At 45.6% G+C, this 17,534-nt stretch overlaps 1 protein-coding gene across 2 annotated transcripts in view; it reads left to right on the top strand.

The window, feature by feature from the left end:
• The first annotated feature begins 236 nt into the window (after window positions 1–236).
• Window positions 237–17,534, top strand: part of LOC146679608 (protein NLRC3-like) — a 57,930-nt gene continuing 40,632 nt past the window's right edge. For both annotated transcript variants that reach the window (XM_085450220.1, XM_085450221.1), the window contains exons 1-3: window positions 237–394; window positions 515–2,324; window positions 7,304–7,477. In XM_085450220.1, the coding sequence (XP_085306346.1) occupies window positions 331–394; window positions 515–2,324; window positions 7,304–7,477 (2,048 nt within the window). In that variant the 5' untranslated portion in view covers window positions 237–330. The remainder of the gene's footprint in view (window positions 395–514; window positions 2,325–7,303; window positions 7,478–17,534) is intronic.

Below are 17,534 nucleotides of genomic sequence, written 5' to 3' on the forward strand. Positions count from 1 at the left end.
AAGAAATGTGGATTTTACCTTTTCCCACTTCTCAATTTCATTGAGGGATTGTGTATATTGCGTCTAATTAAACTGATTCTCAGAAACATACCTCATCCTATGTTGTTCTTTTCTCTCCTGTGTGAGAAAGGCTTTTTGGGTCATTCATATAATATTCTGTTGCAGATACTGGAGGACAAAATAATTTCTTTTGTGAAAAACGAGCTGAAGAAGATTCAGACAGATCTGAGTCCAGATGAGCTACAGTGTTTTAAAAGTCAATGTGAGGATGAGGATGTATTACAGGGTGTGGATGAAGAACAGAGTAAGAGCAGCAGAGAAGCATTTGTGATGATTACAGTGGACTTCCTGAAGAGAATGAAGCAGAATAAGTTTGCTGAGCGTTTACTGAGAAGTGAGAATTAGTCTTTAAATATTTACACTGCAAAAACAATGTCTTAAAAATAGTCAAAAATGCATGCAAAATATGTGAACTTGATAAATCCTTCATTTGTGTGTCTTTCGAGTCACTCAGGTACCTGCACTAGAAACTTCAAGTGGTGTCAGCCTGAATTTAAATCTACTCTGAAGAAGAAGTTCCAGTGTGTGTTTGAGGGAATCGCTAAAGCAGGAAACCCAACCCTTCTGAATCAGATCTACACAGAGCTCTACATCACAGAGGGAGGGACTGCAGAGGTCAATGATGAACATGAGGTCAGACAGATTGAAACAGCATCCACTAAACCAGACAGAGCAGAAACAACAATCAGACAAGAAGACATCTTTAAAGCCTCACCTGGAAGAGACGAACCAATCAGAACAGTGCTGACAAAGGGAGTGGCTGGCATTGGGAAAACAGTCTTAACACAGAAATACAGCCTGGACTGGGCTGAAGACAAAGCCAACCAGGACATCCAGTTCATATTTCCATTCACTTTCAGAGAGCTGAATGTGCTGAAAGAGGAAAAGTTCAGCTTGGTGGGACTTGTTCATCACTTCTTTACTGAAATCAAAGAAGCAGGAATCTGCAGCTTTGAAGACTTCCAGGTTGTGTTCATCTTTGATGGTCTGGATGAGTGTCGACTTCCTCTGGACTTCCACAAAACTACAATCTTAACTGACCCTAGAAAGTCGACCTCAGTGGATGTGCTGCTGATAAACATCATCAGGGGGAAACTGCTTCCCTCTGCTCGCCTCTGGATAACCACACGACCTGCAGCAGCTAATCAGATCCCTCCTGACTGTGTTGGCATGGTGACAGAGGTTAGAGGGTTCACTGACCCACAAAAGGAGGAGTACTTTAGGAAAAGATTCCGAGATAAGAAGAAGGCCAACAGGATCGTCTCCCACATTAAGATATCACGAAGCCTCCACATTATGTGCCACATCCCAGTCTTCTGCTGGATCACTGCTACAGTTCTAGAGGATGCGCTGGAAACCAGAGAGGGAGGACAGCTGCCCAAGACCCTGACTGAGATGTACATCCACTTCCTGGTGGTTCAGGCCAAAGTGAAGAAGGTCAAGTATGACGGAGGAGCTGAGACAGATCCACACTGGAGTCCAGAGAGCAGGAAGATGATTGAGTCGCTGGGAAAACTGGCTTTTGATCAGCTGCAGAAAGGAAACCTGATCTTCTATGAATCAGACCTGACAGAGTGTGGCATCGATATCAGAGCAGCCTCAGTGTACTCAGGAGTGTTCACACAGATCTTTAAAGAGGAGAGAGGACTGTACCAGGACAAGGTGTTCTGCTTCATCCATCTGAGTGTTCAGGAGTTTCTGGCTGCTCTTCATGTCCATCTGACCTTCATCAACTCTGGACTCAATCTGCTGGAAGAACAAGTCATTACACCCCAGATGTCTCAAAGAAGAGAAGAATCTATAGAGAAACACTTCTACCAGAGGGCAGTGGACAAGGCCTTACGGAGTCCAAATGGTCACCTGGACTTATTCCTCCGCTTCCTTTTGGGTCTTTCACTGAAGACCAATCGGACTCACCTACAAGGTCTGCTGACACAGACAGGAAGTAGCTCACAGACAAATCAGGAAACAGTCCAATATATCAAGAAGAAGCTCGGTGAGCATCTGTCTGCAGAGAAAAGCATCAATCTGTTCCACTGTCTGAATGAACTGAATGACCGTTCTCTAGTGGAGGAGATCCAACAGTACCTGAGATCAGGAATTCTCTCCACAGACAAACTGTCTCCTGCCCAGTGGTCAGCTCTGGTCTTCACTTTACTGTCATCTGAAAACAATCTGGATGTGTTTGACCTGAAGAAATACTCTGCTTCAGAGGAGGCTCTTCTGAGGCTGCTACCAGTGGTCAAAGCCTCTAACAAAGCTTTGTATGTATGCACTCTTTTATTGTTGAAATATTAATGCAATGTGCGGTTCCAGGCCTTCTCCATGGAGGGTACTGCCCATTGTGGCTGTTCAACTTGTAGCCAAGCATCTCCGTGATCACTGCTGCCGTATTGTAGATCAGCTTGTTAGTGTCAGTAATGGTGGTTGTAGGTATTGTCCGTAGTGCTGCATTAACATCATCTAGCAGACCTTCTGAGGGTACTTCACGTAATCTTGGTAACCGGCTACGGGGGATCCAGGTTTCAAGCTTGGCCATGATCCTATTTTTCAGGTCAATTCCTCTCACACTCAACGATCCTTCTCCTATCGCACTTGGGGCTATGTACCCAATCTCGGGTGGGGGTGATGATATCTTCCCCCTGACCTGGCGTCCTGACTCCTCCTTGCCGTAGCATTTGTGTTGTACCTCGTCAATCTCTAGCTGTGAGAGCAGTCCCTTTTTTCGAATGTTGGAACACTGTTTCGCCGTCATTGTGGATGTTGGGTATCGAAGAATCCATAGGTCCGCCATCCTATTCATGTAGCCCCTTCCGCCGGGGTTACTTGCGTAGTAGCATTCCAACAACGCCCTGTTTTCATCTCTTGCCCACCGATGCCTTCATGTTCCAGTAGCCCACTTTTCGTCAGGGTGCCCTGGTTCCTCAACACCTGACGCGGACCTTGTTGATCCGGGCGACGTCCGAGCCGGCATGCCTTCATATTTATCTGTCTCGCTCATGTCTGCGGTAGGCTCGCTTAGCATAAGGAGTCTAGCCTTAGGACTCTTACTGGATACAGACGCCCCAGGCAGGAATCAAACTTGTGATCCTGGGTTCCAAAGGCGTGTAGTATATATATATATATATATATATATATAAAACACCCAGCACGCCCCTGCGGGTGGTTTATCCTTCAAGCTCGGGTCCTCTACCAGAGGCCTGGGAGCTTGAGGGTCCTGTTCAGTATCTTAGCTGTTCCCAGGACTGCGCTCTTCTGGACAGAGATCTCCGATGTTGTTCCCGGGATCTGCTGGAGCCACTCGCCTAGCTTGGGAGTCACCGCACCTAGTGCTCCGATTACCATGGGGACCACCGTTACCTTCACCCTCCACATCCTCTCGAGCTCTCCTCTGAGCCCTTGGTATTTCTCCAGCTTCTCGTGTTCCTTCTTCCTGATATTGCTGTCATTCGGAACCGCTACATCGATCACTACGGCCGTCTTCTTCTGTTTGTCTACCACCACTATGTCCGGTTGGTTAGCCACCACCATTTTGTCCGTCTGTATCTGGAAGTCCCACAGGATCTTAGCTCGGTCATTCTCCACCACCCTTGGGGGCATCTCCCATTTTGACCTCGGGACTTCCAGGTTATACTCTGCACAGATGTTCCTGTACACTATGCCGGCCAATTGGTTATGGCGTTCCATGTATGCCTTGCCTGCTAGCATCTTGCTCCCTGCTGTTATGTGCTGGATTGTCTCTGGGGCATCTTTATACAGCCTGCACCTGGGGTCTTGCCTGGTGTGATAGACCCCAGCCTCTATGGATCTTGTGCTCAGAGCTTGTTCTTGTGCTGCCATGATTATTCTTGTGCTGCCATGATTATATTCTTGGATGTTCGTTGTCTAATCCTGGACTGTGGTGCTGACACTCACCAGTCCCCGGCCCCCTTCCTTCCGCTTAGCGTACAGCCTCAGGGTGCTGGACTTGGGGTGAAACCCTCCATGCATGGTAAGGAGCTTTCTTGTCTTTATGTCAGTGGCTTCTATCTCCTCCTTTGGCCAGCCTATTACCCCAGCAGGGTACCTGATCACGGGCAGGGCACAGGTGTTGATGGCCCGGATCTTGTTCTTACCATTCAGCTGACTCCTCACGACTTGCCTGACCCTCTGCAGGTACTTGGTGGTTGCAGCTTTTCTAGCGGCCTCTTCATGGTTCCCATTCGCCTGCGGGATCCCCAAGTACTTGTAACTGTCCTCTATGTCTGCAATGTTGCCTTCTGGTAGTTCAATCCCCTCAGTTCTGACTACCTTCCCTCTCTTTGTTACCATCCGACTACACTTCTCCAGTCCGAACGACATTCCAATTTCATTGCTGTATAGCCTGGTAGTGTGGATCAGTGAATCGATGTCTCGTTCACTCTTGGCATACAGCTTGATGTCATCCATGTACAGGAGGTGGCTGACAACTGCTCCGTTCCGTAGTCGGTATCCGTAGCCGGTATCCGTAGCCAGTATCCGTAGCCAGTATCCGTAGCCAGTCTTGTTAATGATCTCACTGAGGGGGTTCAGGCCTATGCAGAACAGCAGTGGGGACAGAGCATCTCCTTGGTAGATCCCGCACTTGATGGTGACTTGTGCTATGGGCTTGGAGTTGGCCTCTAGTGTTGTACGCCACATCCCCATTGAGTTCCTGATGAAGGCTCTTAGGGTCCAATTGATCTTGTACAATTCTAGGCATTCCAGTATCCAGCTGTGGGGCATTGAGTCATAGGCCTTCTTGTAATCAATCCAGGCAGTGCACAGGTTGGTCAGTCTGGTCTTGCAGTCTCGGCTGATTGTTCTGTCTACCAGTAGCTGGTGTTTTGCGCCTCTGGTATTCTTGCCAATTCCTTTCTGTGTCCCGCTCATGTATTGACCCATGTGCCTGTTCATCTTAGCCGCTATGATGCCTGACAGGAGCTTCCATGTAGTACTGAGGCAGGTTATTGGTCGGTAGTTGGAGGGGACCGGTCCCTGCTTGGGGTCCTTGGGGATCAGGACCGTCCGGCCTTTGGTTAGCCATTCCGGGTGTCTCTCGTTAACTAGCAGCTGGTTCATTTGTGCTGCCAGACGCTCGTGGAGTGCAGTCAGCTTCTTCAGCCAGTAGGCGTGAACCATGTCGGGCCCTGGTGCTGTCCAACTCTTCATACTGGAGACCCTTTCTTGGATATCTGCCACTGTGATGGTTACTGGACCCTGTTCAGGGAGGTCGCTGTGGTCTGCCCTCAGATCCTCTAGCCACTGAGCATTGCCGTTATGGGTTGCATCCTTCTCCCATATGCTCCTCCAGTATTGCTCCGTCTATATATATATATATATATATATATATATATATATATATATATATATATATATATATATATATATATATACTCCCAGGCCTCTGGTAGAGGACCCGAGCTTGAAGGATAAACCGCCCGCAGGGGCGTGCTGGGTGTTTTATATATATATATATATATATATATATATATATATATACATATATATATATATATATATATATATATATATATATATATATACAGTGGGGCAAAAAAGTATTTAGTCAGCCACCGATTCTGCAAGTTCCCCCACTTAAAATGATGACAGAGGTCAGTAATTTGCACCAGAGGTGCACTTCAACTGTGAGAGACAGAATGTGAAGAAAAAAATCCATGAATCCACATGGTAGGATTTGTAAAGAATTTATTCGTAAATCAGGGTGGAAAATAAGTATTTGGTCAATAACAAAAATACAACTCAATACTTTGTAACATAACCGTTGTTGGCAATAACAGAGGTCAAACGTTTACTATAGGTCTTTACCAGGTTTGCACACACAGTAGCTGGTATTTTGGCCCATTCCTCCATGCAGATCTTCTCGAGAGCAGTGATGTTTTGGGGCTGTCGCCGAGCAACACGGACTTTCAACTCCCGCCACAGATTTTCTATGGGGTTGAGGTCTGGAGACTGGCTAGGCCACTCCAAGACTTTCAAATGCTTCTTACGGAGCCACTCCTTTGTTGCCCGGGCGGTGTGTTTTGGATCATTGTCATGTTGGAAGACCCAGCCTCGTTTCATCTTCAAAGTTCTCACTGATGGAAGGAGGTTTTGGCTCAAAATCTCACGATACATGGCCCCATTCATTCTGTCCTTAACACGGATCAGTCGTCCTGTCCCCTTGACAGAAAAACAGCCCCATAGCATGATGTTTCCACCCCCATGCTTCACAGTAGGTATGGTGTTCTTGGGATGCAACTCAGTATTCTTCTTCCTCCAAACACGACGAGTTGAGTTTATACCACAAAGTTCTACTTTGGTTTCATCTGACCACATGACATTCTCCCAATCCTCTGCTGTATCATCCATGTGCTCTCTGGCAAACTTCAGACGGGCCTGGACATGCACTGGCTTCAGCAGGGGAACACGTCTGGCACTGCGGGATTTGATTCCCTGCCGTTGTAGTGTGTTACTGATGGTGACCTTTGTTACTTTGGTCCCAGCTCTCTGCAGGTCATTCACCAGGTCCCCCCGTGTGGTTCTGGGATCTTTGCTCACCGTTCTCATGATCATTTTGACCCCACGGGATGAGATCTTGCGTGGAGCCCCAGATCGAGGGAGATTATCAGTGGTCTTGTATGTCTTCCATTTTCTGATGATTGCTCCCACAGTTGATTTTTTCACACCAAGCTGCTTGCCTATTGTAGATTCACTCTTCCCAGTCTGGTGCAGGTCTACAATACTTTTCCTGGTGTCCTTCGAAAGCTCTTTGGTCTTGGCCATGGCGGCGTTTGGAGTCTGACTGTTTGAGGCTGTGGACAGGTGTCTTTTATACAGATGATGAGTTCAAACAGGTGCCATTCATACAGGTAACGAGTGGGGGACAGAAAAGCTTCTTACAGAAGACGTTACAGGTCTGTGAGAGCCAGAGATTTTCCTTGTTTGAGGTGACCAAATACTTATTTTCCACCCTAATTTACGAATAAATTCTTTACAAATCCTACCATGTGGATTCATGGATTTTTTTTTCACATTCTGTCTCTCACAGTTGAAGTGTACCTCTGGTGCAAATTACTGACCTCTGTCATCATTTTAAGTGGGGGAACTTGCAGAATCGGTGGCTGACTAAATACTTTTTTGCCCCACTGTATGTGTGTGTGTGTGTGTGTGTGTGTGTGTGTGTGTGTGTGTGTGTGTGTGTGTGTGTATGTATATGTATTTATGTATATGTATATATTTTCAGACTGTCTGGCTGTAATCTCTCAGAGAGAAGCTATGAATCTCTGTGCTCAGTTCTCACCTCTAAGTCTTTTAGTCTGGGAGAACTGGACCTGAGTAACAATGACCTGGAAGACTCAGGAGTAAAGCTGATGTCTGCTGGATTGAGGAGTCCAAACTGTTCATTGACAACTCTCAGGTGAGGATTAAAGATTTTTTCATTACTTTATATTCATAATCTGGATTATCCTTTTGCTAAAAAAACAAAAAAACATTGTTAAAATCTAAATTGACCATTTATTCATATTTAGTTTTATTGGTGGTTAGCACTGTTGCCGTACAGCAAGACGGTCCTGAGTTCAATTCCAACATCAGGCCGGGGTCTTTGTGTGTGGAGTTTGCATGTTCTCCCCGTGTTTGCGTGGGTTCCCTCCGGGTACTCCGGCTTCCTCCCACCGTCCAAAGATATGCAGCTTGTGGGGATAGGTTAATTGGATAATCCAAATTGTCACTAGGTGTGAATGTGCGAATGAATGAATGAATGAACAACAATGGACCCCAAAGCGCTTTACACAACCAGTCATCCACCCATTCACACACACATTCACACACTGGTGATGGCAAGCTACATTGTAGCCACAGCCACCCTGGGGCGCACTGACAGAGGCGAGGCTGCCTGACACTGGCGCCACCGGGCCCTCTGACCACCACCAGTAGGCAACGGGTGAAGTGTCTTGAAGTGGCTCGAATCGGCAACCTTCCAGTTAGAAGGCGAACTCCCAACTCTTGAGCCACGATCGCCCATGGCGAGTTGGTGGTGAGTTGGATAAGGTGGCAAGGGAGGACACTGGACAGACCCAAACGTACAGTGAGGGTGTGCTGGGAACGTCTAGCAGAGGCCCCGGTCAGCGAGATGTTCAACTCACACCTCCGGCAGAGCTTCAACAGCATTCCAAGGGAGACTGGGGACATTGAGTCTGAATGGACCATGTTCAGCACCTCCATTGCCAAAGCCGCTGCACTGAGCTGCGGCCGCAAGGTAGTTGGTGCCTGTCGTGGTGGTAATCCCCGAACCAAATGGTGGACACGAGAGGTTAGGGGAGCCACCAAACTGACGAAGGAGTCCTACCGGGCTTGGTTTGCCTGTGGGACTCCGGAGGCAGCTGATAGGTACCGACAGGTCTAGTGGAATGCAGGAAGCAAAAACTTGGGTGTCGGAGGAGTTCGTAGAGGCCATGGTTATGCTAATTCCAGCATACAGACCACTCGTCAGGCAATCAAAACCGGTTCTGAAGCAGGTGAAAACCTGGCCAGCAGGAGCCATCTCTGCTCTTCAGGACTGTTTCGAGAGCACTGACTGGAACATGATTAGGGAGGCTGCAACTTACGGCGACTTTACTGACTTGGAGGAGTACACATCATCAGTGTCCGGCTACATCAACAAGTGCACCGATGACGTCACTGTCTCCAAGACCATCATCTCACGACCCAACCAAAAACCGTGGATTACTGCGGAAGTGCGTGCACTTCTAAGGACCCGAGACTCTGCCTTCAAAGAGGGAGATAAGGTGGCGCTTAGAAGAGCTAGGGCCGAACTTTCTCGGGCCATCAAAGAGGCGAAGCGCGCACACGTCCAGAGAATCCACAACCACTTCAAGGACAGCGGTGACACACGACACATGTGGCAGGGCTTACAAGCCATCGCTAACTACAGGACGACATCACCTGCCTGTGACAGTGACGGCTCCCTCCCAGATGCGCTGAACAACTTCTACGCTCGGTTCGACAGGCAGAACGACGTGGCGGCGCGGAAGACCACCTCTCCTCCGAACGACCAGGTCCTATGTCTCACTACAGCTGAGGTGAGGAAAACTCTACACAGAGTCAATCCACGTAAAGCTGCTGGACCAGACAACATCCCAAGCAGAGTGCTCAGAGAATGTGCTGATCAGCTGGCAGATGTTCTCACCGACATCTTCAACATCTCTCTGAGCAGTGCCGTCGTTCCCACGTGCCTCAAGGCCACCACCATCGTCACCGTGCCCAAGAAGTCTTCTCTGTCCTGTCTCAACGACTACCGTCCTGTTGCACTTACACCCACCATCATGAAGTGCTTCGAACGGCTTGTCATGAGACACATCAAGACCCTGCTGCCCCCCTCTCTGGACCCACTGCAATTTGCATACCGCCATAACCGCTCAACGGACGACGCCATCTCCACTGCACTCCATCTTGCCCTGACACACTTGGACAAGAAGGACTCACACGTCCGAATGCTGTACATAGATTTCAGCTCAGCATTCAACACAATCATCCCCCAACAACTGATCGGAAAGCTGAGCCTGTTGGGCCTGAACACCTCCCTCTGCAACTGGATCCTGGACTTTCTGACCGGAAGCTTCAGTCAGTACGGATCGGGAACTGCACCTCCAGCACCACTACACTGAGCACTGGGGCCCCACAAGGCTGTGTGCTCAGTCAACCCGTTCTCACTCCCAAAGCGTAACATTTTACGCTAGGTGACAAATCGTCACCATATTACGTTTTCGGCTACCCACCACGTTCCTAAATGACGACCTCGGAAAAAGAGGAAATATGAGAACCGTCTGGACTGAACCTACACATGTTCGCTCTTTTTCTTCAAATCGCTTAGAAACACGCTATTTAACATCATTAAAGTCCTGGTTAAGGTCAGGAATAAGGTTATGGTCAGGGCTAGGGATAAGGTTAGGTTTAGGGCTGGAATACAGGGCTGGAACGTCTATTACCGCGGGAGCGTCATTGCACTGGATTCCAGCCATAACCCGCCGCGTACCATAAGAACTCCGAAGGTCTCCTTTCGCGTTCCTCAGGAACGCCGCGGGACGTGACAAAACGTCGACATGTTACGCCTCGGGAGTGAGAACGCTCTGGCTCAGTCCTCTGCTGTTCACACTGCTGACTCATGACTGTGTAGCAACACACAGTTCAAATCACATCATTAAGTTCGCTGATGACACGACCGTGGTGGGTCTCATTAGCAAGAACGACGAGTCAGCATACAGAGAGGAAGTGCAGAGACTAACGGACTGGTGTAAAGACAACAACCTGTCTCTGAATGTTGACAAGACAAAAGAGATGGTTGTTGACTTTAGGAGGACACAAGGCGACCACTCACAGCTGAGCATCAACGGCTCCTCTGTGGAGATCGTTGACAGCACCAAATTCCTGGGCGTCCACCTGGAGAAGGACCTCGGCTGGTCCCTCAACACCAGCTCCCTGCACAAGAAAGCCCAACAGCGTCTCTTCTTTCTGAGATAACTGAGAAAGGCCCAGCTTCCACCACCGATCCTGACCACCTTCTATAGAGGAACCATCGAGAGCATCCTGAGCGGCTGCATCACTGTCTGGTTTGGGAACTGTGCCATATCGGACCTCAAGACCCTACAGCGGATAGTGGGAACAGCAGAGAAGATCATCGGGGTCTCTCTTCCCTCTATTGAGTACATCTACACCATACGCTGCATTCGCAAAGCCACCAGCATTGTGGCTGATCGGACACACCCCTCTCACACACTCTTCACACTCCTGCCATCTGGAAAAAGGTACCGAAGCATTCGGGCACACACATCCAGAATGTGCAACAGCTTTTTTCCACAAGCCATCCGTCTCCTCAGCAAAAAGGGACTGACTGATAAACAAACACACGCACACACACACGCACACACACTAATTTTTTTCTGCTACACTAAGGAATGTTTACTGTTCCTCCACTACCTCAACTCATCATCACAAAACCTTACTATTATGTTACGTTGGTCACACTGTCACTTGCTGCTCTTGTTTGCACATTTGCACGTGCACTTTGTTGTCTGCTGTCTGATTTAAAAATCAGTTAATTTATGTTGTAATTTATGTTAGGTCAGTCTGTCTTGTCTCTGCTAGCCAGCTAACTAGCCTCTTAGTTAACTAGTTTAGAGTTTTCTGTTAAATTATGTTGTAAATTTATGTTGCATGTAGCACCTTGGTTCCTGGAGGAACGTTGTTTCGCATCACTGTGTACTGTTAAACTGTATAAGGTTGAAATGACAATAAAGCCGACTTGACTTGACTTGGAAAAAGACTTTCGGACTACCTCGAAGAGATTCTGGCAAAAGGTCAGGCGACTCAGGAGGGGAAAGCTGGGGGGTGCTCCGGGAGTATGGGGTGTCTGGCCCATTGCTACGAGCCATTCAGTCCTTATATGACCATTGCAAGAGCTTGGTCCGCATAGGCGGCAATAAGTCGGACTTGTTTCTGGTGGATGATGGGCTGCCCTTTGTCACCGATTCTGTTCATAATTTTTATGGATAGAATTACTAGGCAGAGCCAAGTGGCGGAAGGCTTTCACTTCGGTGGTCTCAGGATCTTATCTCTGGAACAGTTCACAGCCGAGTATGAAGCGGTGGGAATGAGAATCAGTACCTTCAAATCTGAGGCCATGACCCTCAGCCAGAAAGGGTGGAGTGCCCACTCCGGGTCAGGGACGAGGAGTTTAAGTATCTTGGGGTCTTGTTCACGAGTGATGGGAGAAGGGAGCGGGAGATTGACAGACGGCCTGGTGCAGCGGCTGTAGTGATGCGGACGCTGTACCGGTCTGTTGTGGTGATGAGAGAGCTTAGTGTAAAAGCAAAGCTCTCAATTTACCGGTCAATCTACGTCCCTACCCTCATTATGGTCACGAGCTGTGGGTAGTGATTGAAAGAAATAGATCACAAATACAAGAGGCGGAAATGGGCTTCCTCCAAACAGTGGCTGGCCTCTCCCTTAGAGATAGGGTGAAAAGTTTGGCCATCCGGGGGGGGGGGGGAGCTCAAAGTTGAGCCGCTGCTCCTCCACATCGAAACGAGCCAGTGGAGGTGGTTCAGGCATCTGACAAGGATGCCTCCTGGGCGAGGTTTTCCGGGCATTTGCCACCAGGAGGAGGCCCAGGGGCCGACCCAGGACATGCTGGAGAGATTATATCTCTCGGCTGGCCTGGGAACGCCTTGGTGTTCCCCCGGACAAGCTTGAGGAGGGGGCTGGGGAGAGGGAGGTCTGGGCTTCTCTGCTTGGGCTGCTGCCCCTGCAAGCCAGCGTAGGATAAGCAGAAGAAAATGGATTGATGTAAATTATATATTTTAAATTGTTATTAATCCCTTTACCCCTATTCCTAAAGTGTATATTTATTTTCCTAGTCTTCTTATATTAATTGTTCGTTTACTTGCAATGCTGTAACTGGAGCCTCGTCGTCTCGTCTCTCTATATACTGTACTGTATATGGCAGAGAAGACAAAGTTTACTTTCACTTTAGCACAGCAGCAAGCAGACGCACTGAGGGCTCTCGTGGTCACTTTTTCCATATAAAAAACAAAACAAAAAGTTTTTGCAAATTCTATGCCTGTATCATAATGTCTGGTGTTTTTGGGTTTGTTGGTTTGTTTTTATTTTGTTTTATTTTGGGAGTTGGTTACTAGATGCCGCTCCAGCCAGCCCGAGAATCCCCCACCACCCTCCCCAGAAAATGGGCGATAGAAAACCGATCGGTGCCTATGCCATCCCCAAAATGCGCTGGCATGATGTTGGAGCAGCATGAGTATGAGCAACTTTCTCTTTTTTACCGATGCCCGTGATACCGCTCCCACCATGATCCCGTCCTTGTCCATGCCCATGTCGCCCCTTTTCAAAAACCGCTACTGATCTCCCCAACAGAATTCCTTTTCCCTGCATTGGGAGCACGCGCTGGGTTCTCCAAATCACAGACAAACAGTATCCGACATTTTTGATTTTTAGTTCACAAAAACTTCTTATAACCACTAACTACTCCTGAAACCTTCGATGTTTTAGCTCTTTATACAGTTAAGTTACAGGACGATAAAAATAATTATCAGGCAAAATGCCCTTCGTTTGTTAAAATAATCCCGTCAAATAAACAATAATAAATATTATTATTTAGTAATATATTTATAATAAATTTATTTATTTATAATAAAGATAAACAATAAATATATAATTTTCTGATGTAACTCTCAAACTAAATGGTAATGTAACAACACTCATTTTTCACTTTTTCACAAAAATAAAGCATCGCAACTTCCACATCTACGTGTCTGTAATGGAGGCTGTACTCTGTGCCAAGCGAATGCTCACGATGCAGGGGGAATAAATTTTGTCGGTGGTACCTATCACGCATAACACTGATTCTGCCAGGATTTTCTTGTAAAACAAGCCTATGCATAGCAAACAATAAAAGACCTGGAGGACATCTTAGGTCAACTGAACAACTCCTCTTGCTGTTTAGATGTCCTGCGAACAAGTTTTTTCAAAAAGGTCTCACAGACTTTGGAGTCAGACCTGTTACAGATAATCAACCTTTCTTTAATATCACGTGTGTTTCCAGAACCACTAAAAACTGCTGTAATAAAACCTATACTGAAAGAGGACAATCTTGACGAGACACAAATGAACAACTACAGGCCGATGTCAAATCTCTCATTTTTAAGTAAGATCATTGAAAAAGCAGTTTCTCAAAACCTCAATTACTTCTTAACACAGAATAACTGCTACGATGCCTTCCAGTCAGGTTTTAGACAGAACCACAGCACTGAAACCGCTTTGACCAAAGTGTTTAATGACATATGTCTGAATACAGACAGTGGAAAAATGTCAGTCTTAGTTTTACTGGATCTCAGTGCAGCATTTGATACAGTTCACCACAACATATTACTAAAACGACTGAAGAACTGGGCAGGTCTTTCAGGAACTGTACTAAACTGGTTTCAAACATACTTAGAACACAGGAAACACTTTGTATCAATAGGTAACTTCACATCTGAGCAGACAAGTATCACATGTTGAGTTCCCCAAGTTTCCATCTTGGGACCCTTTCTGTTTAACATCTACATGCCCCCACTGGCACAGATTATAAAGAACAACAAAATAAACTACCACAGCTATGCAGATAATACACAAATATATATCACAATCTCACCAGGAGACCGAAGCCCTGTACAGGCTCTTGGTAAATGCATTGAGGAAATCAATGACTGGTTGTGCCACAATTTTCTCCAGCTAAACAAAAACAAAACTGAAGTAATAGTCTTTGGCGCCAAAGAAAAACGATTACAGGTCACCAGAGAACTTCAATCTATACACCTAAAAACCACCAACCTGTAGAGAAATTTGGGTGTAGTGATGGATGCAGACCTAAACTTAGAAAAACACATAAAGACAATAACAAAGTCAGCTTACTATCACATCAAGAATATTTCAAGGATAAAAGATCTGATGTCTCAACAGTACCTGGAAAAACTAGTCCATGCATTCATCTTTAGTAAGCTTGAATACTGTAACAGCATCTTTACAAGACTACTTAAAAAATCAGTCAGACAACTACAGCTCATTCAGAACTCTGCTGCTCGACTCCTCACTAAGACCAAAAAAGTGGACCACATCAGTCCAGCTCTGAGGTCTTTACACTGGCTGCCTGTCCGTCAGAGGATAGACTTTAAAGTTCTGATGCTGGTCTATAAAGCTCTGAATGGTTTAGGACCAAAATATTTCAGTGACCTCCTGACCTAGTATGAACCTTCCAGATCCCTCAGGTCACCTGGATCCTGTTTTTTATCAGTTCCCAGAGTCACAACCAGACATGTATTAAATCCCGTTCTTTTCTATTCTTTGGCGGAAGAGAAAGACTGGACTCAGAGTGGTCAAAACTCAAAAAATGATCTTTATTTTACATTCCCGAGAACGGAAAACTGCAGAGGCGAGCACGCATTCACAGTTCTGAAAAAATCACACAGTGAATGTGTATATATATATATATATAGTTCTGCTAGGTCACACATTAAGTTTAGACAAAAATAAGTGCTTATATGTTCCTAGTTCCTCTTTCTTTGTATCTTACTTCCTGTGCAGCTCTGCACTAAACTTCCCCTTTCTAAAGTCTGTTGCCAGGGCAACCTGTCAACCTCTGCCCTAGTTTTGTCTCGTCTGAGCTTAGTTTCTAAAGGCCTCTCTTATTAAAATACATAAAACAATATAATCAGAAAATAATTTAATTACATGACACATGGAGAAGCTGTATTCAGCTTTTATGCTCCATATATCTGGAACAAACTCTCAGAAAGCCTCAGATCAGCTGAAACACTCAGTTTATGTAAAGACAGGTTGAAGACTCACCTATTCTCAGCTGCATTTGAATAAAACACCAAATTCACATTGATTTACTTTTAAGCTTGAATTTCAAAACTTACATTTTAACTACTGATTTTAACTACTATTCCTCTCTTTTTTTCCATTTTAAATCATGCTTTTTATTTGTTTTTTTGTTTTTTAATGTTTCTGTAAAGCACTTTGAATCACCTTGTTGTTTAATTGTGCAATAATAATAATAATAATAATAATACATTTTATTTTAAAAAATAGCGCCTTTCAAAGCACCCAAGGACACTGTACAACAGATAAAAACACAGAAACTGGAAATATACACAATAATAAGAATAACAGATAAAAGTTAGAGCATACAGAGGTTTAAACATAAGCAATTTTAAACAGATGAGTTTTGAGGGTGGACTTAAAAAGAGGGAATTAACTAATATTTCTGAGGTCGTGGGGTAAGGAATTCCAAAGTCTAGGGGCAGAGCAACTAAAAGCCCTGCTTTTAGTTGTAAAAAGCATTGTAATCAGACGAGCGGAAGGAACAGAGATAGAAAGAGAAGATGAAGATCTGAGGCACCGGGATGGGAAGTTCATCTGTACTAAATCAGAGAGGTATGGTGGAGAGAGAGAATGAATAGCCTTAAAAGTATAAAGGATTATTTTAAAATGGATGCGAATTTTAACCGGGAGCCAGTGAAGCTGCTTCAGGATTGGGGAGATGTGGTGGGTAGAGGAAGTCCTAGTAATAATACGGGCAGCAGAGTTCTGGACACATTGGAGCTTGTTAATAGAGTTTTGTGTGAGGCCAAATAATAGTGAGTTACAGTAGTCAATTCGAGAGATAACAAGATTATGCACGAGAATGGTAGTGGCATGAGGAGTGAGGAAAGGGTTAGAGGAATGGTAGATTGGAGATAGGATGGAAATTATTAAAGTTATGAATAAACTTGCCTTGCCTTGCCTTACATCATCATCTCGGCCTCCTCTGACGACCTGTTTGCTGCTGCCTGCCGCTGAAAGACAGTGGGGAGAGGGGACACTTGGGCAGTGCATTTATCGCGGCATATAATGTGTTTTCTGAATACACTGTGCTTTTTCAACGTCAGAGGTTGATGGCTCTGTGTCAGAGCACTGGCTATGAATTTCAGACGGATCAGACCTCAACAAAAAAGTTATCAATAGTTCTTTTCATCTTTTCTTATTACCCGCAACTACGTCCACTTCTGTCGTGCCTAGGCTACTCACTAGGGCTGGGTATCATCACTGATTTGTATAATCCATTCGATTCACAAGGTACCGATTCAATTAAATTTTGCCTCAGACAGTCAGAAATATTATAATTCCAATCATTTATGAGTACTGACACATGTGAGACTTCATCAGAATTGTGAGCATCACAGCAGGTGCCTTTGTGTGAAAGTAACTGTGAATAAAACACAGAAAAACATGAAGGAGATTTTCCTGGCTTGGCTTTTTATAGCGGATAACCTTAAAAATATTCTGCAATTTTGCATAATTTTAAAGTTTAAATTTCTTCGGTAAGAGGGAATTCATGACAATGTTTATCAAATGTGAAGCGTAGTTTGGATCTTCTTTTGCTGCTGGTTCAGTGAATTTTGGTTGGAGAGAGAAAAAACCTGCAGCCAAGAATCTAGCACAAAACAGACGTAAACACAAAGCGTGGACCTGACGTGTCAGAATCAGTGAGCTGTCAGCTTTCACCTGCGGGTGAGACAGCCGAGAAAGAGAAAGCTGATTCTGGTGCGTCGGGTCTGCACTCTGTGTTTACATCTTTGTGTGGAATCCGTTTACCGTTTCATTTATTGTTTGGTGTTGTTGAAAATGTTTTGTGACCTTTAACCTGAAATTCTGGCGTTTCTGGTAAAATACATTTATATTTAAAAGTTGATACAGCCCAAATTATATGCTAAGTTTGAAGCTTAATCTTAAAAGTAGAGAAAGTATCTGTTCTCTGAATCCAAACTGGAAGCTGGTTCCACAGAAGAGGGGCATGAAAACTGAAGACTCTCCCTCCCATTTTACTTTTAAATACTCTAGGAACAACAAGTAAGGTCAGGGCGAGAGCAAAGGGCCAA

This window comes from Copadichromis virginalis, unplaced genomic scaffold, assembly GCF_057382275.1.
Source record: "Copadichromis virginalis isolate Kocher_CV1m ecotype Utaka unplaced genomic scaffold, C_Virginalis_male_GT1.1 unmapped_scaffold_1, whole genome shotgun sequence".
NCBI lineage: Eukaryota > Metazoa > Chordata > Actinopteri > Cichliformes > Cichlidae > Copadichromis > Copadichromis virginalis.